This window comes from Asterias rubens, chromosome 19 (genome assembly GCF_902459465.1).
Source record: "Asterias rubens chromosome 19, eAstRub1.3, whole genome shotgun sequence".
Lineage (NCBI taxonomy): Eukaryota > Metazoa > Echinodermata > Asteroidea > Forcipulatida > Asteriidae > Asterias > Asterias rubens.
This window is the reverse complement of record NC_047080.1, coordinates 807,030-830,521: the sequence shown is the minus strand read 5'-3', so window position 1 is coordinate 830,521 and position 23,492 is coordinate 807,030. Positions and strand designations below refer to the sequence as shown.

General features: G+C 37.5%; 2 protein-coding genes across 4 annotated transcripts; one reads left to right on the top strand and one right to left on the bottom strand.

Moving 5' to 3' along the window:
• Positions 1 to 117: 117 nt before the first annotated feature.
• LOC117302991 (parafibromin-like) lies at positions 118 to 8,602 on the top strand. Of its 2 annotated transcripts, none has more exons than XM_033787010.1 (15): positions 118 to 259; positions 668 to 776; positions 1,164 to 1,233; positions 1,633 to 1,695; positions 2,125 to 2,207; positions 2,591 to 2,655; positions 2,952 to 3,171; positions 3,637 to 3,747; positions 3,988 to 4,060; positions 4,870 to 4,934; positions 5,231 to 5,412; positions 5,961 to 6,098; positions 6,406 to 6,506; positions 6,715 to 6,856; positions 7,362 to 8,602. In XM_033787010.1, exons 1-15 carry the CDS (start codon positions 129 to 131, stop codon positions 7,396 to 7,398), a joined length of 1,590 nt encoding a protein of 529 aa, XP_033642901.1. In that variant the 5' UTR covers positions 118 to 128; the 3' UTR covers positions 7,399 to 8,602. The 2 variants fall into 2 exon arrangements, with proteins under 2 accessions (XP_033642901.1, XP_033642899.1); XM_033787008.1 differs by having other exon boundaries at positions 3,985 to 4,060.
• Positions 7,872 to 23,235, bottom strand: LOC117302990 (tudor domain-containing protein 5-like). 2 transcript variants are annotated; one of them, XM_033787006.1, is made up of 23 exons: positions 22,227 to 23,235; positions 21,463 to 21,737; positions 21,150 to 21,206; positions 20,796 to 20,967; positions 20,273 to 20,427; positions 19,752 to 19,857; positions 19,386 to 19,423; positions 18,983 to 19,173; positions 18,464 to 18,611; positions 17,897 to 17,958; positions 16,466 to 16,532; positions 16,117 to 16,200; positions 15,529 to 15,660; positions 15,047 to 15,221; positions 14,619 to 14,735; positions 14,238 to 14,337; positions 13,420 to 13,549; positions 12,679 to 12,758; positions 12,118 to 12,180; positions 11,823 to 11,913; positions 11,210 to 11,313; positions 10,787 to 10,926; positions 7,872 to 10,614 (listed from the first exon to the last, which is right to left on the bottom strand). In XM_033787006.1, the coding sequence occupies exons 1-23, from the start codon at positions 23,071 to 23,073 to the stop codon at positions 9,920 to 9,922; spliced, it is 4,029 nt and encodes a 1,342-aa protein (XP_033642897.1). In that variant the 5' UTR covers positions 23,074 to 23,235; the 3' UTR covers positions 7,872 to 9,919. The 2 variants fall into 2 exon arrangements, with proteins under 2 accessions (XP_033642897.1, XP_033642898.1); XM_033787007.1 differs by having other exon boundaries at positions 21,463 to 21,731.
• Between the last annotated feature and the right edge of the window lie 257 nt (positions 23,236 to 23,492).

The window sequence follows — 23,492 nt, the reverse complement described above, 5'->3', positions numbered from 1 at the left end:
CGATAGAGTGAGCTTGAGAAGAGTCTTGTCACCGCCGCATTTGATGCTTTCGCAGCTAAACGTCGGTGGTCTGTCGGCGTTAGAAACGTCCACCAGACTACAGTTTAGTTCCAATAACTTTGTACATCATGGCAGATGTTCTTAAATTTATTCGCGAGTATACCATCGCGAAAAAGGAGATAACTGAACAGGAGGGTCGAGTTATCTTCGGAGAATTCTCTTGGCCTAAAGATGCTAAGACTAATTACGGAATCTGGGGGTGAGTATTCGTTTTATTGTGCTCAAATTCATAGTTAAGAATGTCAATGCAGTCATACTTTTTCAACATCGACATGTCGTACATCATCGCCTGCTGTGTATTGTTCCCGACGACTGTTTAGTGCTGTTTTTTAGGGACAACAGTACACAAACATGGTTAACTTCATAACTTTTTTGAAGGCTTGTCATATTTTTGTATAGTGATTAATGGTGTTGAAAAATATTGCATTGTACTTAGTATTTTTATGATGATGTAGGCCCTAACAAAACAGCTACAATATTAACCTCTTTAAGACTTTATTAATATTAATGTAATCAATGGGGATAATGGTAAAAATAAAATACATCATCTTGACTTTTCTTGAATTTGATTTTGAAATCCTTTGTTTTGTTTTCCCCAATTATTTAGAACCGGGAAAGACGCTGGAGAATCCAAAGAATACTATCCAGTGGACTCAATCTTATTCCTCCTGAAACACATCAATCTTTCCCATCCCAACTATGTCCGACATGCTGCAGTAAGTATTTGTACCAGCTGTTAAGTTTGCTAAAACAACAGTAAATATTTGTGCATACCTAATTAATTTAACGGCCTATTTTTTTCTAAATAGTAAATCATTAAATTTCAAGTAGTACACTGCAGGGGAAGTGACTGGGTAAAGTAGTTTTAGGTTAAACAAAAAAACAGTTGAATAGAGCTACCTACAGTTTTTATCTGATTAAAACATAATGACGCTCCGCAAACTGAAATCGCTAGCCCTAATGTTGTCCCTCTCCGTTTTGCTTGTCATTCATCATTTTGAAAGCTGGTCCGTTCTCTAACCATTTCATGACTTATTAAAAAAGTGCAATATTTTTTAAAGATTCAAAATGTAATTACAATAATTGGTTTATTTAATTTACAGGCAGCAAATGTTCCTGTTGTTCGTCGCCCAGACAGAAGAGGTCTTCTGGGCTACCTCAAAGGAGAGACAGGTACGTATAACAGACCTGGAATGAGGACAAGGTCATTATCAAAGGGGCACCTCAACTGGGCTCATAGATGAGAAGCAGGTTTTAAAACAATGAAACTTTAATTTAAACAGATATTGAAAATTCCGTATTGTTTTAATCAGAAAGTTCCTGTATTGTGGAGAAAAACAAATGAACATTGTAAACTTTTATTAAACTATAACTCTAGTCCCCCCTGGTCATTGCCTTGGTGCTCCTTGAAAAATGCATTGACACTTCCCATATGGAGGTGCCCTTCACAAAGAATAGCTGCCTTGCCCTTATAAGACCAAAGCACCAGTAACTATTTGACAAAGTTAAAATATGTTTCTAAAAAGTGCAATCTAGTTTCCTGATAATATTGTTGTATAATTCTACCTACAGCAACATCGGCTAGTATTGACAAAAGTGCTCCACTGGAGATTGCTATACAGAGACAGCCAACAAGTGAGTATTTATAGACTCCAAAGAGTCCAACTTCATCTTCCTACTGTTTTTTTATTGAATTTTACTGCAACTTGCTCCTTTGAATATCCTTGGATGCAGAGGGGGACTACAAATGTTATGCAAATATCGGATGCTTGGGAGAGTATTGTTGAAAAATATAATAACACGGTGACATCTTGACTAATTTCATAAAGCGAAGCCGAGCAAATTGCAAAAGTGAGGTGGCAAAATAAAGGATGACGTGTTCAACTGTGAAATTACTAGGATCTTTGTTTGCAGTAAAGGAAATTATTTATCACTATTTTAAAATTATTATTATTGCTCATAACTTGATCATTTTCTTAAGCCCTCCAAAGTGTATCTCTAATGTTGATGTTTTATTTATTTATTACAAATTAGATAAATAATGATTTGTGTCTTAATTTACAGCCAACAAACGCACCATAGATGATAATCAGAATGATCCGTCAAAGAAAGTTCGGTTTGAGGAGGAGCAAGTCAGACAAGACAAGGTACAAACTAATCATAGATGGTAGAACCAGGCCTTAAAAGAAACAAAAGTTTCCTCAGACTTCCTTTCTGAAAGACAATTTTACTAGAACAGGATTTGAACCAACAACCTACGGATTAACGGCTCTATACCAGCTGAGCTTTCTAGCCCTTTGTTGGTGGTCTCCCTATTTGTCTGAAATTGTTTTCGTCCAGTCATGTCAACATAATCTGAAGAGAAACACAAGATTTCTACAACTGTGTATCTGATAAAGTTTTCTTAAAATTCTCCTTAAAAACCATTCAAACCACCAATGTGTTTTTTGTATTCACTTTAAGCATGTACATTTGGGCCTGATTATGACTTCTGCAAAATAAGACAATAATTTGTTTGTTTACTTTATAGGAGCGTCTTGCAGCCAGATTGGAAGCTCCTAAGGAAGGCGCCGTGGTAACCACTGATCAAATCAGGTACAGAATTGCATATTATACAGTAATCTAGTTGTCCGCCATTGATCTTCATTAACACCTTGTTCTTCCATTGATTTGATCAAACTCTTCCTGGGATTAATCTTAGGACTTAGAACGAGCAAGGTTTTGTTACTATATTCGTTAGGGCGCATTGAACCCATCCTAAGTAAGGACGAACTACTCGTCCGTACTTGAGATAGGAGTGATCCTAGCATTTCTTGAAATCGGTGGCTGGTTAAAGATAAACAACCTAGTTTAAATGATGAGTATTTTTTTTTCTCTAATTAATTCTTAAGGTCCCTCTCAGACACTATGTCTGTTGAAAAAATTGCCGCCATCAAGGCTAAGCTGCGAGCCAAAAAGCGAACAACTATCAAAGTGGACGACGATGACCTAGGCACAGGGATTTTGGAACAGCGTAGTTTCATCGACGCTGAAGTGGATGTCACTAGAGATATTATGAGTCGAGAGAGACTGTGGCGGACAAGAGCATCAATTCTACAGAGCACTGGCAAGGTGAGATTAATAGGTTGTAAGGAAGGTTAGATGTTAAAAAAATAGTTTACTTTTTGACAAGTTCAGTTTTATTTGATTCTGTTTTTACCATTGTGATAAAACTTACTGGCATGTCAAGGCCGAGCAGCCAAGGGCTCTGGACTAGGGCTCTGATGTTTCCGATTAGCAGGGTGTGGGTTGTGAAATTAGTGTCCTTAAGTAAGACACTTGCTTGTTATTGCTTTGTCCCTAATATGAGATGTAAAGCTGTTTGTCCAGTGTGTGATGCATGTTAAAGACCACACATACACTTTTGATTAAGAGAAGGGGCTCACCACACACAATCGAGCCTGACCGTGTTACCCCTGAGAAGGGATGTTGGTGCTACCCATCTAGAAAAGACTATCCTTATAGGAATTTATGCAGCACTGTTGCAGGATAATACATGGCTTTCAGGAAGTTTATAATCTTTTTTCTGTTCTGAAGGACTTCTCCAAGAACGTCTTTGCAATCCTACAATCAGTGAAGGCTCAAGAAGATGGAAAACACACTAAACCCACCACACAGCAGAGAACAGAACAAACACCAGCTCAACAGGTAACATATTTACTCAGCACTCTAGATTTACATGTCTGGTTTTCTCCATATGTACCCATTTTCTCCAGCTGTTTTTCTTGGGTTTATGCACTCATTTTAAATGTAACAACACAACAAAATATTGTTGTCTTTTAAACAAAATATTGCTGTCCATATATGCATTCTGTCTCTGTCTCAGCTCATTTGTTTGATATCTTTATTCTGTAACAAACTCTCGTTGACAATTTGCAACCACAGCAGGATCCAAGAAGAAAAGTGCAAACTCAGACACAGTATAACCGTTACGATCAAGAGAGATTCAGAGGAAAAGAAGGTCAGTAATAAAATATTGTTTTAGATTAATTTGTCTGCTCTGGCAAAGGAGACTATTGCCACCATGCCTCCGATCATAGCCTTGTTGCAATTTGTATTGCCCCAATGAATCTTAAATTCTTCCTCGTAGAGGTGCCCTTAACAACAGAAAACTGCCTTGACCTTCTTAGAATGAGTCATCTGTCCTGCTGCCCCTTGCCCTTCTTAGAATGAGTCATCTGTCCTGCTGCCCCATACCCTTCTTAGAATGAGTCATCTGTCCTGCTGCCCCATGCCCTTCTTAGAATGAGTCATCTGTCCTGCTGCCCCTTGCCCTTCTTAGAATGAGTCATCTGTCCTGCTGCCCCATGCCCTTCTTAGAATGAGTCATCTGTCCTGCTGCCCCATGCCCTTGTTAGAATGAGTCATCTTTCCTGCTGCCCCATGCCCTTCTTAGAATGAGTCATCTGTCCTGCTGCCCCTTGCCCTTCTTAGAATGAGTCATCTGTCCTGCTGCCCCATGCCCTTCTTAGAATGAGTCATCTGTCCTGCTGCCCCATGCCCTTCTTAGAATGAGTAATCTGTCCTGCTGCCCCATGCCCTTCTTAGAATGAGTCATCTGTCCTGCTGCCCCAACCCCTTTAGAAGTTTGCATCTGTCCATTATGAACAGAACAAGTTGTGTACCATTTTTTCTTAATCTTAAAATAAACAGGGTTTTTTTTAAACAGTCAAAATGTACTGTATTTTCTTGTTACTTTTGATAGACGCATACAAAATAACAAAAGGGCTGAATAATTGAAACTTTCATTATGTTTCTCTTCTTTTATAGAAACTGAGGGCTTTAAAATCGACACTAGTGGAACATACCACGGTATGACATTGAAATCTGTAACGGTAAGTTTTGAATCACTACTCCAAGTTGTTTTTGTTTAGATGCATCTTGTGTCATTATCAGGTCAAGGTTTCTGAAGAAGTTCTCAAACAATACTTGGTTTTTAGAGGTTTTACTTCTCCAGTTGAAACCATCAGTAAATTTTACTTTGAGGTTTGCAAACTAAAATATTATTCAACTTATCAACTTATCATTCGTCAATCATGCAAAATTGGCTTCCGTAGGTGCAATCAGTCACTTGTTTGCAAAAATGGAGAGAACAAAATCTTGACTTATTATTGTTTACTTGTCTACACAGGAAGGTGCTAGTGCACGGAAGGCACAGGCCCCAGTCCAACCTCCTCGCCAAGAGATTGTAGCTCAACCTAAACCACAGACGCCCCAGAAGCGTGTATCACGTACACCCATCATTATCATTCCAGCGGCTACTACTTCGCTTATCACTCTCTACAATACAAAGGATATCTTACAAGATTTGAAGTGAGTAGTTGTCAGCCATCACTCATCCATCTTTTCAATGTGTTAATGTTAACGACCCCTTGCATATGACATCACAAGCTCAAGCATTGCCCTTATTTTTGTGAGCGTAAAGAAGCAGATCACACCATGAAATAGTGATGGATCACTGCTTTAATGCTCATTACTACCCTACCCATGCAAGACCTCAGAAACTACATCATCAAAACAAAACACTGCATGGACATATGGAAAATATGTTGCTTCGAAAGTACAAATCCTTCAGAGAATTGGGAAAATAGCATTTGGAAAACACTCAAAAACCTCATTTTCTTTTTTGATTGCCTCAGTTGAAATGAGCATGTGTAAATGAAAAATCACAAAGTCTCTATCAAAATATTTTATTTTTTAATATTAGTTGGATGCTGTGTTTATCAGAATCCACAAGATGGACAACTTACTCTTTTAGAAAACCAATGATGTAGTGTAACTTTGAGAAATGTTGACAAACTTTCCTATTTTCACCAAGTGAGGAAGTCTTATCTTATCTGGGATTGTCTTTGACCTCTTAGATTCTTCACATCCGAGGAGAAGAAAGCTCAAGGTGCTCGTAAAGAAAACGACGTCCTCATCCAACGAAGGAAAGAAGATGGCAGCACAGTACCTTACAGAGTCATGGACACCATCAATAAGCTCACACCACAAGACTGGCAAGTAGATCCAAATCAGCTTAACACTTTGTGACGCTTTTGCTTAACAGTTCTGTGTAGTGGATCATTTCGATTGACTGTGTGATGTATTTTGGTTGTGACTGTAGTACGTTTCACCCTGTTCTGCAACATTAACGTACACCCAACACTGAAGAGCTGCGTACTTCCATGCTGAACCTAGTCATCTGGACCAAGATCACTGGGCAGGCTTGAGATGCCGTGTGGCTTCGACATAAATTGCAACATTACAACTACAGTCCATACCTACAACCCAAACTTATTATCACCATTTTCTTTGCGTTTGTAGGGACCGTGTGGTAGCGGTATTTGTACAGGGTCCTGCATGGCAGTTCAAGGGCTGGCCTTGGCTCCTTTCAGATGGATCTCCAGTGGACATCTTTGCAAGAAGTAAGTCAGATTTGAAAATCAACTTCAGCTAATATCTAGTGCTCTGTATCCACTTTGGTAGTGGATTGGTAACTTGCGCACAAAACAGCACCCGTCCAATCATTTGCCACTTTAAATTCCATTGAAGGCGTTTTTTTTAGCGTGTGACATCACTTGCAAGGGGTATATTTAATCAATTATTACTCTTTTCTTTTTTGAATATCTGTAGTCCGTGGTTTCCACATCAAATTCACGGAGATGAAACTGGACCCCAATGTTAAGAAATGGAACCTTCAGGTTCTTGACATCAGTCGTCAGAAGCGGCATTTGGATCGAGCCAGCCTGCTCAAGTTCTGGGAGATTCTAGACAGGTGAGTAGAAGATAATATTGTATTGATGTTGCTGCAGGTCAAACCAAAAGACATTTCTCTGGAATCAATTACATCAGACCATAAGATACTCACCAACAATTGAGGCTTTCAAGCTCAATCTCAAAACCTATTTATTCTAGTGTGTTCCCATTACTGATGAAGTTTTCTTTTTTTTTGTGAAGCACAATATTTTTACAATTGCGCTTTATAAGATTCTGGATCTGATTTTGGAGAATGAATATTGAAGAGTTAGTTGTGAAAATACATCATTATCTTTAGGAGAGTGAATATTGAGTTCATTTTTTAAAGACATTTCATGCTTTAATACTTCTCTAAACTTCAACATTTTGATTTTTGTTTTCTTCAAATTTGAACTTTGTCTCACCTTGAACACCTAGCAGGGTGGATACGTGCGCATAACAAGTCTTATTGTTATTATTATTTGTCTTTAAAGAGCCTGTCTTAGTCATAAAACTAATGATTGTAAATCTTTTCTCTCATCTAGGTACATGGTCAAGCACAAGACGAATCTCAGATTTTAAGAGAGGGTGATTTCTTCTATACAATGGATGCTATTACATAATACAACTGCAGGCGTGCTTTACAACTCTAGCTTTTAAAGTGTTTGTGGTCCTCGGCTCAAGTTCAGACCCCATCCGCATCTTTGAAGAGCCATCATAGTCAGATCCCTTGTTGATATAATAAGAATCATCATTTGTTATTGCTGTTGTACACAGGGAACTTGACCAACATGGTGGTAGCATGATGAAGGTCTGTCTATTTATCCAAAGTGAGGCCGGGAGGGGAAAAATAGTCTGATCCCCATTTTGTGTTTGAGAATTAAGTTGGTAAACTGTAAGTAGGTATACAGGGAAGGTGACCAATAACTAATTGAATAACAGACCTTAGAAAACCACAGTAGAGTTTAAGTAACATGTCAAAGTGTACATATTAAATACATTGTAAATATAAACAAAAGTAAAAGTGTAAGTTTTCACCAATAATACTAACAATATGACTGGCAGAATTTTGCATACGATAGTATTGCATTAGAAGTGACATTCAAATGTCGGTAATTAATTAAATTTACCAAATAAAGATTCAACTTGTAAATTAGAGCGGAGAATACCCAAGGAAGTGAGCTTACCTGACCAGCTTGTTGTTAAGAATTGATTTGTTCCTTTATTTTCTTATTTAAAAAGCTTTTGTAACGTACTTAACTTTGGACTTTGTTGAATACACACTTGAAGTGAAAAGCATAACATTTAGTGTTGCCCTTATGACTAACATATGAGGTCAAAGGTAAAAAAAAAACTGATTTCTAAGTGAAGGATTGTTAACTGGAAAGTAACAATGTCATTTCTTAGTGAAGGCTTGTTAACTGAAAAGTAACGACAGAGAAGTTAATTTTCAGGAAGCAGCTCTATAGAACCATGCCCGCCATTTTGACATGACAGGTAGTGGTTAATCATTGTTTGTTGGGTGCAAATTGAATAGGCAAAGTGGCAGCGACGTAAAAATGGGGAAAATAAATAAATAAATGATTCTTTGATTAAATGAAGGAAAAAATATCATAAATATTTTTAGTTTGATTCTTTATATTGTAGGAAATCTAATAAAATCATGGTTTACAGGATTTTTTTATTTTTCCAGATTCATGTAAATACTTTCCTTCCACTAATAATTGGGGAAAACAGTGTTTTTCTGGTGTACACATGTAAGTAAATAAACACATTTCTGTACAGACTCGAGTGTTTCAAGAGAGTTTTCTTTGCATCAAGTTACAACATTGGTTACTAACAAGGGGAAACAAATTCCACATAGCTTTATGTATAACTCGTCAAAATAGTTGCGCCAGATTGGTTTGGAATGTTGGCGACTTGTAGACTGAGAAGGACAACTATTGTGTGCAGAAATAAACACAAGTACACAACTTAAATATAATTCAAGTTATCATGTCAAATGTTGATAATAGAGTTTAATACATAAATAAAAAAAGTAAAGTTTCAGTTGATCTGCAGTCACTTTTATCAAACCACCATCTTTGTAAAATAAAATAATCTTTTTCTATCCACCACTAAAAATACTGTTTGATCAAATGTACATTTCTAGCCTAATATCGTTCCGTAGGTGCAATCGAGGTGCATCTCGTATTTATGTTACACGCAATATCTAAATATCATATATCTAAATATCAAACTTCAAGGTTTTATGCAGGAATGGCACGGGAAAAAATCATTGTTAAATTTAAGTCTGAAGCTTACTGTAGCTCAAACAATTACTAGAAGAAAAAAACTTCGGAGAAATATTTCTCTCTGAAATGAAGTCATTTTAAGAAAACTGTATCCGATTAGCTGATTTCTATTGTTATGAGTTTGTTTAAATGCGAAAAATTGTGCATGGTTTTCACTATTTTTCTCCCGACGAGACTCACAACAGACTCAGCCCAAATTTTCACAGATTTTGTTACGTCATGTATTTATATATAATGGTTGATTTCACACATATTTAACACTGCCACTATTTTGCCAGCTTTACAAACCATGTATAATAACTAAACCTGGATTACACACAAAACCAATAGTTATGGGGCAAGATAACAAAAAATTCACCATGTTTTTGTGTGTGTAAGATACACGTTAATATAAAATATCGAGGCACAAAATTGCACCGACGCAACGATTTCATCTCCAACACCTAAAAATGCAAGTCCAACTTTTATGAACAAGTATGGATTACTTTTAAGGAACATTATCCTTTCATGCTAAACTCAAATATTACAAAATGGCTGTTATGCATGTTTCCTTTCTCCTCAGGGAGGCTATTCTTTGCAAGGCACTTATGTAAAAACACAAATCATAAAAAAATTGCATGCTTAATACCTGCAGCATTTCAACAACATAATAGTTCTTTTAACATCAAGACTCTTTAAAAAAGATTAACAAGTTTAAAAAATAAACTTCAGTTGTAGCACCATTAGAATGGCTTCATTTTTTTTCACGTTTGTGCATTACCATGGAATGAGTTACACATTTCTTGTCAGCAACTCATGCAACTTCCCGGTCACCACATCCCTTGACCCTGGCCTGGGCCGGGCATCCAGCGCCCTCCTGAGTTGGGACAGTACCTAGGTGGCAAAGTACCCATGAAAGGTCTCGGTGGTGGTGGGACATGTGACATGGGACCAAGGTTTGGTGGGGGTAGATGCAGGAATGTCCCTTGGGGTACAGGTTCCATCCACGACGGCTGGTTTGGGTACAACTGAGGGATAAAGTCACCCGAACCTTGGTGATGATAACCACTGGGTGGTGGTGGGAACGAGAGTCGTGGAAAATACTGATTAGAGCGGGATACAAACTCTGAATTTGGGAACTGGGCGTATGGCATATATGGAAACCGGATGTCTGGCTGTGTGAGCTGCGTAGGTGGGGCGTGGTACTGTGGGGCACTGACTGCTGTAGGCTCAGGTGGGCGTGGCGGAGCTGCTTCGTATACTTCTGGCTCTTGAAGGGGTGGCATAGGCACTTTCCCCTGTGCTGCTGTTTTGTTTAGATCTAAATCTCTTAGCGAAGGTTCTACAGCCATGACAAGCTTACTTGCAGACTTTGGATTACTGCTTGTCGATGACCGCTCTGGACTGTCTGGTATTTGTCCTTGGCTTAGTGAACCAGTGTTTGATTCATTGGCGTTTGATGGTGAAGTAACTTTTACGTCCTCAGTAGACGTACTCGGATTAGACTTCAAAGCCATTTTATCTCCTGTATTAAAAAGCAACGGATCAAAACAATGAAATTTAAGAAAAAAAATGTACTTAGTTATCATAGAAAAAATATCTATAGATTGATTATTTTGCATACAATTTACCTTCGAATGGAGACTTTTGAAGGACGCTATTTGGTAACAAATATATCAGGTGAAAAATATACCTACCGTCTAGCGCCCTCTGTTGAATGATAGCTTCAGTCGTCTCGGCCATCTTCGTGATCTCTTGAATCTTCTCTTCTATATGAGACAGCTCATCAACAAAGTTCATATCTGTGTTCTGCATCATAGCGCTCACAAGACGCTTCCTGGAAAGAGCAAGTAAGATCTTCCTAATTACCCACCAAAATACCATGCCTTGTGTATTAATTGTATATGGTTCATAGCGGGGCACTTTCAAAAATCTGGTTACCACCAAAAGTTTGCTTAGCAGAAGCCAGCAAGCGGCCTTGTAATTACATTGTTATACAAAACGGGTACCCCAAAAACCTGCTAAGCATGACCCATGTTGCCTAGCATACAAAGATAATGTAGAAGTCATGTTCAAACAAAACAATAATAAATGTTTATATATCTAGCTACTATGTTTACCTTTTGTACTGAAGTGTTTCCAGAGTCATTTTCAGCTCATCCAACTCCAGAGCCAGACCAAGGTCATCCATAGCATTATCACTGACATCACTCCCAAACATATCCTTTGAGAAAAATAATAAGACATTGTTGTAAATATTTGGCATCCCAAAATAAATTTCATGTCTTGCCCCAATCATCCAGAATAAAAATCCCCTTGGTGTCCAAATCGTATTAAACATTACATTTGATCTGGATCCTTTACGTATATCATATTCAATATTTATTGAGAATTAGAATTGAAATTTCCAAGTAATAAACCCCAAGGGAAACTGACTGGGTACTTTGTAATTAATTTTGGTTTGAACCAAGAAAATTTACTACAGTATTTGTTACCTTTCCTTTTTATAACCATTTTTAATGAATCTCTGTATAGTGCCGTTTGTTATAATTGTTATTATTGCCATAAGTTGGCACAGCCTATAAGCTTTCACAATATGATAACTGGGTTGTGTTTTGGGGGTTTAATTTTTAATTGACAATGTTTCCATCCCTTGCCCACACCAATGCTAGAAAGATGTTATGGTGGGCAGTGTTTAACAAACAAGTGGAGAATATCATAAGTCACAATTACCCCAAGAACGCCCAGGTCTTCAGTCTTCTCTTGTAGCTGCTGCACTATCTCCATGCTAACAGTACCAGAGCAGCCCAACAACAACAGAGCACTGTCAATGAAAAACACATAACCTTCAGCAGGATTACATCATTTCAATTAAATCTTATTCAAAACTAAATTATTTGAATCCAGACAATTACTTCAGATGTGGTTGAAAAACACACAACATTCAGCAGGCAGGATTACAACATTTTAATTCAATCTTTTTCAAACCTAAATTATTTGAATATAGACAGTTACTTCAGATACCTACCTGGTAAAAGGCATCATGGTGACTAAGTCCAAACTCAGATCTGTGCTATCCAGTACCTCCATCCTGTAAAAACAAACAATATTTTTTAAATATTTTTTTTATAAATAATTACTATAATAAGAACAATTTATAGAAGTGGATCATAGTTAATAATAGTTCATGGTGGAAACCCAACTTTGAAATATGTTCAAGTGATATGCACAAACTTCACTGCATGTGATACCATAAACTCAATTCAATAAATTTATAAGCGAAATTATAAGTTAGGCCAACTATATACTCAAATATAAAAGTTAAACAGACCAAAAAAATCAATTCAATAAATTTATAAGCGAAATTTTAAATTAGGCCAACTATATACTCTAATATAAAAGTTACACAGACACATTTAATTTATGCACAAATCAAAATTACAGTTTTTGCAAATACACAATTAGGCCTGCTAAGAAAACCCATGCAAAAAGTCTTACAAGAAGTCATCAAGGAGAAGAGTTGTGAATGATTAGTAGTAAAAATGACAACAAAATGTTTTCTTTTAAAAAAGGGTGAGTTTTAAGGGACCTTCTTAGTTCTCTGAAGAGTCTTGGGTGTTCCTTCTCATCGGCCATCAATAACGGAATATCAACCATGAGTTCACTGACCTGTAACATGAATTTGATCAGCAATAATTTTAGTTGTTCAACAAGCTTGAGTTCGGCTTAGCTGAATATTGGTCTTAGGTATCCAATATGAGGCGATTGCCTCTATTGCCCCTGGTCATCCAGGCTGTGGTCAATGCCTTGGTGCCCCCTGAAATGTGCCAATAGAAAAGAACAATTTCCTCATAGAGGGGCACTTTACCAAGGAGATTTTGCTTATGTGCTCTTGCTCTTTTCAAAAAAGAAGCATCATCCCTGCTGTGATACAGATTTATCTTCAAGCAAACTTGACACGTAGCTTGAATGTTCATTACAACAGTGCAATAAAGAACATGGTTTAACATTGGCCATGCAATATAGGTTAATATCAAACTCTCAATGTTATCAGAATCAAGGATTCAGAATCAGAATCAAGGATTCAACTATGCTTGAAGAGAATAATCAAAGATAAGTTTATTATAGCAGGATTCGAACCAACGCCCTTCAGATTAATGTGGCCGCCCTCTACCAACTGAGCTATCTAGCCCCATATTGGCAGTCTCCCTATTTTGTCAAAGTCAGAAAAAAAGGACAGAGCTATCCCTTGTGGTGTATTACTTGATAAAGCTTTATCTTCAAACAATGTTGCCACTTTAAAATTCCTGTTCAATTTGTAAATAATTACCAGACAACAGAGGGCTTCTTCCGGATCCGAATCATCGTCACATAGGAACGAGGTAACCTCGGCAATGGTTAAACAAACCTCATTCTCATGATTAATAAGATGGACCTGGTAACCCTCATCAAGATCAACGCTAAAAATAGAAAGAATACAAACATGTTGAAAAATCGAGGTATCAAATGTTTTTCTAAGTTCTCAAAGATCTGTGATGTTTATATTTAAATGTACATTTGTTTCATTTCTCAGGCAAATAAAAAAAAATAATAATAATAATAATAATAATGTAATAATAATAATAATAATAATAATAATGGAAATTTATATAGCGCCTATCCATGTAGACATGCTCCTAGGCGCTGAACAATTAAAAGAAAACCTATTAAAATCCATACAGTTATTCACCCAAGAGAGAAATACAGTTAAACATGTAATAAGTGCAGAATTTGTACACAACGATTAATAATTAAAAACAATGAGAAAACACAATACTGCACATTAGTAAAAACATTAAAAGATACAACAAAAGGAATTAAAATAGAGAGGCAAGAAGAGAACCAGCAGCTGGAGGCCCAAGCAATTCCTATAAAATAAAATAAATTGCTCTCCTCTCCAGCAGGTAGTGAAAAAGAGCACAAATTAATTGAAAGAAAGTAAAATAGTTACTTCCTATTACACAGATCTAAAAAACAAAACAAAAAAACTTTGTCTTCGGCACCATCCATCTATCTCAGCGTCACTGACACATCAAAAGCCAAACCTACAGCCCAAACAATGATTTTAAAAAAGACAAAAGATTTCTAATTAACTTTTGTTCAACTCACCGTTTAACAATCCATCGACCATCGCCTGGTGATTCTTCCAAATAAGGCATATCACTAGCCCTAGAATCTTCACTGTCCAAGGAGGGATTCGAACCTCTGTCTGCAAGTGGAGAGGGGTATTAATGGAATGGTTATACTGTTTCGGTATTTTAAGAGGAACAAGGTTGGTACTTGCAAGATAAGACTTGGGCCTATGCATGGTGGAAAATACCAAGTAGAACTAACAGTTCACAAAAGAGAAAGTAGAACTAACAGTTCACAAAAGAGATGTTTACATGGTGTCACCGCAAACCTTATACAGTTCACAAATGTACAAATTCATCACGGTAACTTAAGGGGAAGTAGCAGGAAAACTTGAATGATGTGCGAGGTTTCATTTACCGTTATCGTTGGGTGTGGGGCCCTTATTTATTCGATTTTCTCTGGAGGGAGATAGAAGACCTGGAAGTGGAAGACCTGGTGGTGGGTTCTGAAGACTGCTGGGTGCTGCATCTTCATCTTAATATTGAAAGAAAGGGAGATACATACGTTCTATTACAGATTAACACAAAGACCAAAACACCGATGTGTGTTAGCACTGTATACTCAGTACTTTCTCGAGCTCTAAGAACACAATCCCAGGCATATAAAACCCAACCGTTAAAATTCTAGAGCAGCGTCTTCCAACTAGACACATACCACATATCTTTAGTTATAAATCAACCAACGATAATGCATATACATCCACCAAACTTTAAATACATCAACCATATCTTTCAACAACCATCAACCAACACTTAGCCCCCACATCCACATCCACTACTATGTACCTTTTGAATCAGCCAGAGTCTCATGCGGCTCTGGTGAACTCACCACCGCCTCATAATTCTCAACATCGTACTCAGGATTCCCAGATGCATCTTCACTTTCAGTGACGTCTTGTAAGGTCATGAATTCAAACTCGGCTTGTGTTAATTCATCATCGGAAAACTCGCAATCTTGATGCTAGAGCAAGAAAGAGCAAGTTATATTTTAAAGGCAGTGGACACTATTGGTAATTACTCAAAATAATTATCAGCATAAAACCTTACTTCCTAACTTGGTAATGTGTAACGTGGAGCTGTTGATAGTATAAAACATCGTGAGAAACAGCTCCCTCTGAAGTAATTAATGTAGTTTTCAAGAAAGAAGAAATTTTCCACGAATTTGGTTTCGAGACCTCAGAATTAGATTTTGAGGTCTTGAAATCAAGCATCTGAAAGCACACAACTTTGTGGGACAAAGTTGTTGATTTCTTAGCGTTGGGAATTACCTTGGAAGGAGCATGATGTTCTTCAATTGATCTTGCCTCAAATAGAGCTAGCCCATCCTCCACCAAGGCATCGTTGATGTGGATGTCTTCATCCGTTGTTGTGTCACTCAGTAACAGATACAACTCTGCTCTCTTCAGTTAAAAAAAAAACAAAAAACAAAAAAGAACAGATTTTTATGACAATGAAGCTTCAAAGAAAAGAAGCCTCAAAGTTTATGAAGCCTTCAGGACAATGAAATCTCAAAGACCTTGAAGCCTAAAAAACAATGAAGCCTATACGACAATGAAGCCTATAAGACAACCCGCCTCAAACTTTACCATGCCTTAAAGATAACGAAGCCTCAGAGTTAATGAAGGCTCAAAGCTAATGAAGCATACCACCTCAATACTCAATATACCACCTCAAAATCAACCCATATGACTTGCGTGGGATCCCTTCTAGGAGGTGAATGTTAAAAAAGCCTCAATCCTCCTAAACCATTCAAATACTCCAGTCAATTTTGAAGGAGTCAGTAAGGTAAATGCTAAACCCGTAGAATTTGACAGCTAGGAGTTCTTGGGTGATATCCTTTCAGGGGAATAAATTACCTGAATTTCTGTGATGAGGGCGATGAGAGGTTTTCCAGCCGTCAAGGCTAAGAGTCTGTCTCTGGCATGCTGCGTCCATTTCTCCTAAAAAAAAAACCCAGAAAATATAGTTCAGTATTGACAACTAACAAAGCAAGGTCTGGTTCCCTCTCAACTTTACTGTTCAAGAATTGATACACATACACATAAAATACACCAGACTAATTCCAGAGCCAAAATACTAAGTTCGGGCAAGAGTGGAATTCAGTTGACTGCAATTGTTAACAAGTTAGGGAAGACGGAGTTTGTAAGCTCTACTTGTAAGTAAGTTTATGGATGAAGACACAAATAAGTTGTCAAGTCATCTCACCTCAGCTGGTTCAATGTAGGCAAGGCGTCCATTGAAGGCTTGGACGGGTAATCTTAAGAAGCTAGACCTGAAAACCAAATAGAAATATCGTTTCAATAAAAAGTACAACTAACTTCAATTTTAAATCATTATTATTTGTATCATTACCAAATTGACAAAAGAAATAACAAATACAAAGCCATACAGAAGTGAACAGTCAATAATGCAAGTCATGCAGAATGTTAAATAACAAAAATACAAAGGCATACAGAATGTAAACAGTCTAAAGTACACACCCCATACAGAATGTGAAATATCTAAAGTACACACCCCATACAGAATGTGAAATATCTAAAGTACACACCCCATACAGAATGTGAAATATCTAAAGTACACACCCCATACAGAATGTGAAATATCTAAAGTACACACCCCATACAGAATGTAAAATATCTAAAGTACACACCCCATACAGAATGTGAAATATCTAAAGTACACACCCCATACAGAATGTGAAATATCTAAAGTACACACCCCATAAAGAATGTGAAATATCTAAAGTACACACCCCATACAGAATGTAAAATATCTAAAGTACACACCCCATACAGAATGTAAAATATCTAAAGTACACACCCCATACAGAATGTGAAATATCTAAAGTACACACCCCATACAGAATGTGAAATATCTAAAGTACACACCCCATACAGAATGTGAAATATCTAAAGTACACACCCCATACAGAATGTAAAATATCTAAAGTACACACCCCATACAGAATGTAAAATATCTAAAGTACACACCCCATACAGAATGTAAAATATCTAAAGTACACACCCCATACAGAATGTGAAATATCTGAAGTACACACCCCATACAGAATGTGAAATATCTAAAGTACACACCCCATACAGAATGTGAAATATCTAAAGTACACACCCCATACAGAATGTAAAATATCTAAAGTACACACCCCATACAGAATGTGAAATATCTAAAGTACACACCCCATACAGAATGTAAAATATCTAAAGTACACACCCCATACAGAATGTAAAATATCTAAAGTACACACCCCATACAGAATGTGAAAAAAAATACAAAGCAATACAGAATATAAACTGTCTAAAATACATGTACAAAACCACACCGAATATAATTAGTGTAAAATACAAAAGCCGTACAGAATGTGCAGTCTAAATATACAAAGCCATCATACAAAGTGTGAACATTCTTTATAAATACACAGTACAATTTATAATACAATCAATTTAAAAGTACACAGGCAAAACAAGATGAACAGCACGCAATACAAAAAATCATACCTAAAACAGAATCTCAACCATTCAAGTAAACAAAACAGAATATAAATTTGTTTAAAGCACACAAAAGATCAAGAGCTGAAAAGGGCACAAACAAAACCTTCAACTTATAAAAATGTCAACTTACTTGAGCAATCTTAGAGCAGATCTTGTGACAGTAGCTACAGTGCCGTAATCCACATACAGCACCTAGGAAAGATTCCACATCAATAAGGATTATAAATATAAATATATAAAATGCAGGAATGTAGGCAGGGCCCTAATGGAAACCTGTGTTGTTTGAGAATAAACTTATTCTGAAAACAATCCATACACAATTTTTCAATGAACTATCCTTTGTGGATAAACTTTCCAGCAACTCATCTTGGAATAGTTTTCAGGGAAGTGTCTAACAAAATCTTTCAAACATTCTTTCCTTTAAACTGATGGATTCTGTTGAATCTAGGAAAGCAACCTAAACAGGCTACAGTAACAATGCAAATAATCAGGGCCCAATGTCATAAAGCCTATAAGCACAAAAACGTGCTAAGCACAAAGTAGTTTGCTTAGCAAAAAAAGATTAACCAACCAGAATACCATAAATTTACAATTGCTGCGACTGGTACCCTGGTCATTTCTTGCTGATCAAAGAAACTTGCTAAGCAGAATTGTCTACTTAATAGCTTTATGAAACTGGGCACTAGCCACAACCCACCTCTATAAAGTCCACAATAGGTATACCGGTAATAATGGCTCTATGCCAGTTATTATCACTGAGATACAGAGCGCAGCAAACTTGACCTACAGCTACCATTGACTCCGGCAACTCATACTTATTCCCTTCAGGATAGGCGTAGACAGATCTAGAAAATAAATATTAAAACAAGTCATTAACAAAATCAGTATAAATGTAAAAGTTAAATAGTTTCAGGTCTGGCCACAATTTCATAAAATCTGTAAGCACAAAAACTTGCTAAGCACAGAATAGTATTGCTTAGCCAATACAGATTACCAGCCAAAATTACATTAAGTTTGCATTGTTGTGACTCAATTTTTGCTTAGTAAAGAAATTTGTCATGCAGTATTTTCTGCTAAACAACTTTTTGAAGTTTAGAAACTTTTGAGGGGGCACATTGGCCAAATTGGGATATCCTAAAGAGTTGGAAAATAAACTGTGGAGAAGTTTATCCTGGAATAATTTTAAGAAGTTGCCTAATTAAGGTGAGAAACTTACTCTAGATTATCCATCAGGTTATCCAGGTCTTCATTGCTCTGTTTGTTTTTAAGTTGGATGCAGAGTCGATGAGGAGTGAATACCGTCGCCACGTACACCTCGATGTAATCCTGAAGTGGTGGGAAGTCCTGGTAGGAGTAGCCGAAACCCCAGCCTACTGCGTCCTTAGGAATGGACTTGTTCCGCGGAACCTGGGATGAAGTTGATAAAATGACTCAGGCTGTTTTCAAAACCAAGGCTTAGGTTTGGCCTTGAGCTCTGTCAGTAACTTTTGATGTTGCCCAAGTCAGAGCCAAATCCTGAGCCGTGATTTAAAAAACAGCCTGGGATACAAGTGTGGAGTTCGGTTTGGGCAAAACTAAAACAAGCAGGAAGGTTGAGTACAATTGATTTTTTTACTTACCATTCTCGATTCGTCTACTAGAACAAGGAGAAGACGTCCTGAAAAAAAGCAAAATGTCACCTTGAATGGGTTTGATTTTTACTTGATTTCAGTGAATTTTATCTTTGATCACCTGTTGCAAGGCCCTTGAAAATCACTCACTACGAGTGTCAATAAATTGTATAGCATTGTCTATCTCAACAATCTTACTGATGCTACTCTGAGAATTATTCTTTGATTATTATTCTAAAAGTGAAACAAAATTCAAAGCAAAAGAAAGTTTTACAAAACCTACACAAATTTGGGAGCTTGGTGATAATCCTTCTGCAACATTACAAGCATGCAAACACAATCATCTTTTCTTGGGCAGAATTGAAACTTTCTTACCATATCCCTTGTAGACTAAATTAACAATATCAGGCATCATCATGACAAGGGATTCGATGTCTCTCAAACCAAGTTCCTCCAAAGGAAACGTCTCATTAAAAGTCTTCTGTACATAACAAAGAGTCAAGATATTTTTAAGTCAAAACTTTGTTATGCAAAAGAAAAGTACACACAAGTTCTTTAAATGTAATTGACATGGCACAACATATTTAAAGCTAGGGTTATAGGTGGGCGTCTGTTCACGCAGCTGAATATCTGGTTGTCACCTCACTTAATGTGTATAAATTTAAAAATATTGTGAACATAATGTGAGATATTTATTGCTGTTTTCTCGGCAAGTTTTCTAGGGCACTGTACTCATCTGAAGCATTACATTGACAAAACCAACCTATGACCTTACATTTATTACAGGGCATTGCTAAGGTTCACATAATTTTACTAAACTTACAAAAGTAAAGGGTCTGATTTTTGAGGCTTTGACAATCATTTAGTAGCAAACTACTATTAAACTAGATGCCTACTTTGTAAAGGAGAGGAAGACTTTTGAGATAGACTCCTTCCGAGTTCTGTTCCAGGATCTGACTGATCTTTGTCTTGAGCTCCAAGAATCCTTTGGAAGGATCAGCTGCCACTTCAGTCTTCCTACTCTGAGCTGTGGCATTTGCCTCTGAACTCGCTGGGAATAAAAAGGTAAAACATTTCTACAAAATACACTGCAATTGCTAAGCAGATACTACAAGGGAGCAAGTCACTATCGGGATACTTTAAATGTTATTTTAGCTGGCGACTCATTTCTAATTTAAACAAATATTTGTCCATCAAAATGTTTGCTCTAATAATTGTATAGCTGGTATAAGCAGACAAACTTGCTTACAATAAGCAAATGTTTGTGCTTAACATGAAATTGAACCAAGGCCGAATTTTAAAAAGCTGCTATTAGAAGACAATCTTGCTTACCAAGTTTTGTCTATGCTTAGCAAATGTTTTGGGCTTAAGATAATAACCAGGCCTGATCTTTACAGTAAATTATTTGAAATAACTTACTTGTGTTGTTCTGTAAGTTAGTCTTTGGTTTGTATGTCCGCACATCATATAGCTTCCAGTCTCCCTGTTTCTGCTCTCGTTCGATTGCTACTACCTCAGGCATGGCGGCCATTAGCTCAGTCACACTGTAATAACCCAGTGACATCATTGGTAATGTCTTCTTAAATTTCTCCTGAAGGATACAAAACAAGACTCTGAATTATGCATCTTTGCAAAAACATAAATGATGGCCTCACGTTTCAACCCTAGCAGGGTACATCTTTCTCAAAGGCTTGAGTGTCTTTCTTGTGCATCTTTGTTGAATAATAACTACAAGATATATTAATTAGCAAAAGTCTGATTCCTTTAAGTTACCTTATACATGTCTAGTAGATAAGCTGCCCAAACACCATCAGGGTGCTCTGCCAAAACCTGCAACAGCAAAAATATATAAAACTTTAGTTAGAGAATATTAAACCAGATAATTGATACACAGTAGATTTACAACAATAAGAATAGACCCATTGCATGACGTCACACTCTCAAAAAAAAGAGGCAGATCATTGGACAATAGCTGTTTTCTGTGCGTTAAAACGTGCGCGTGACCTCAGATACCTGTAGAGTTTTTGGGTTATGCGAGAAAAAGGTAAACGTGAGAAGTACACGAGTTGTAGCAAATCTTGCATACTTGCTGTATTTCCTCCAGAAACTTTGTTTCAAACAGATCCGATTGAAGAGTGTTATCAATTGAGGAGGCACTTCCCAAACGTTCTTTGGAGTAGCTTGGAGATCTTTCTCTTGTGTTGACCGTCTCTTGGTTTTCTTGTCGGCTGTTCTGGCCAGATGGTCTTGCAGAGTTGACCTGGCTGGTGTTCCTCCATTGTGTGTCAATTTGATGGTTCGGGCCATTCTTAGGTCTCACAGAATCTCGTTTGGAGTACGACTCTTCTTGTCTGTCTGTAATAGAAAGAAATTAACAACTGTTGTTCAAAGTTTTGTTATCGATTTTTTTAATATTTGTGATTTTTTTGTTTGCTTCTTTCTTATGTGAATCAAGAAATAGATATCACCCAGATTAATAAAGAAATAAAAGAATTTAAAAAATAAAACTACTGCACAAGTACAAAACTAAAAGATGAGTGCGCATGTGAACTCTTTGCAATGTTGGCTGATAATCTGTTATTGCTAAGCAAGATTGAGTCTTGGTGCTCATCAAAGAATTTATACACTCTGTCAACCCTTCTGTACCAAAATTATTAAAGTGGTGGCCGGATGCCAAATTTGAGACTAGGATAATGTAATCCTGGAGGTAGAAGTAGTTCCAGTAACTGGGCCAACGGTACTTCTAGAAACTATAGGTTAAAGGCTCCCTTAGTTTCTAGAAGTAGTAGGGCCAACAGCGCCCCAGTTACTGGGTTTAGTTCGCATGGTTTTAGCGACAAAATGTTGTACCCGGTGGTTTAGGTGACTCTACAGCTGTACTTGGACGTCTTTCTATCTGACTAACTCTGGGAGTGTTCACAACAGTTGGAGTACTGACAACTCTTCCTGGGCAATTGGATTTCTCATAAATCCTGAACTCTCCACCAGTCAGTTTCTGTATACCAATAAAGTCAGACAAAACTTGACACATATGTAGAAGTGATTGGAAACCAAGTTTGGTGCAGCAGATCGTATGACCAAATTGCTCGCTAAAAAGTCTGTCAAAATGCGAACTTTGAATGCCATTTGGATGGGCAATTAGGAATGTTTTAAGCTGACTCTGGACATAGGCTGGAACGCTGGGTTGTACTGCAGGTGGGCCTCGTGGTTTGGGGCGTGAGTTGTAAGCAATGCCAGGCGAGGGCGATGTTCGATATGATGAACCGCCTCCTCCTGGACGCCAGGCTCTCTGATGGCTTGACGAAGATGACCCAACAGGTACGTTCAACGATTTGGCAACAGACACTACAACTTGTCTTTGAACTGGTTTTCGCGTACTTGCTCGTCTTTTCTTCAGACATTTTTGAACGTCGACTTTCTGTCTAGAAACAAGACTTTGAATATGTCTTGTTGAGCTGTCTGCGACAGCTCGAACCACCAGATGACCCCTCTCCCATACAGAACGCACAGCATCTGGAATGTCTTGTAAGAAATCTTGGCATGTTGTGTAGCCCAGTTGCCTGTATGGTAGAGGTCGACCCTCGTAAGTTGCATAGTCTAGTTCAACTTCTTTTACAGTCAGTCCGAGCGGTGCTGAGATGACAAGTGCTTTAATGGACTTTTTAAGGCTCTCCTTTAGCTTAGCCTGGTCTGACATTGTCCAGCACTATTTCACCAACAGCTTGAGGACAAAATTACACGCTGACAATGTGGCATTTTTCAAGGGAAAATGGTCAAAAAATCCTGCTATCTTTTGAGCTGACGACCATGGTGTTTCTCACACAGGAAGGAAGCGCCACAATAAACAACACTGATCTGAGTGCGCACATGTGGAAATGTCACATGTCATTGCACTCGGCCGACCCTTGATTTAACGGGTGCACTTCGAATACTTCACGGCGCTATGAGTTACAAGCCAAGTACCAGGGACGGAGATACGACGGGAGGGGCATGGTTTATTAAAGAGATACAAAACTGCATTATGTGCTGAAAATAAACCATATTAGTGCATTAAATAATAATGTTTGGGTGGTTGTTATCGCTTTTATCTCCAGCTGTTTATGTTTAACAGGATGA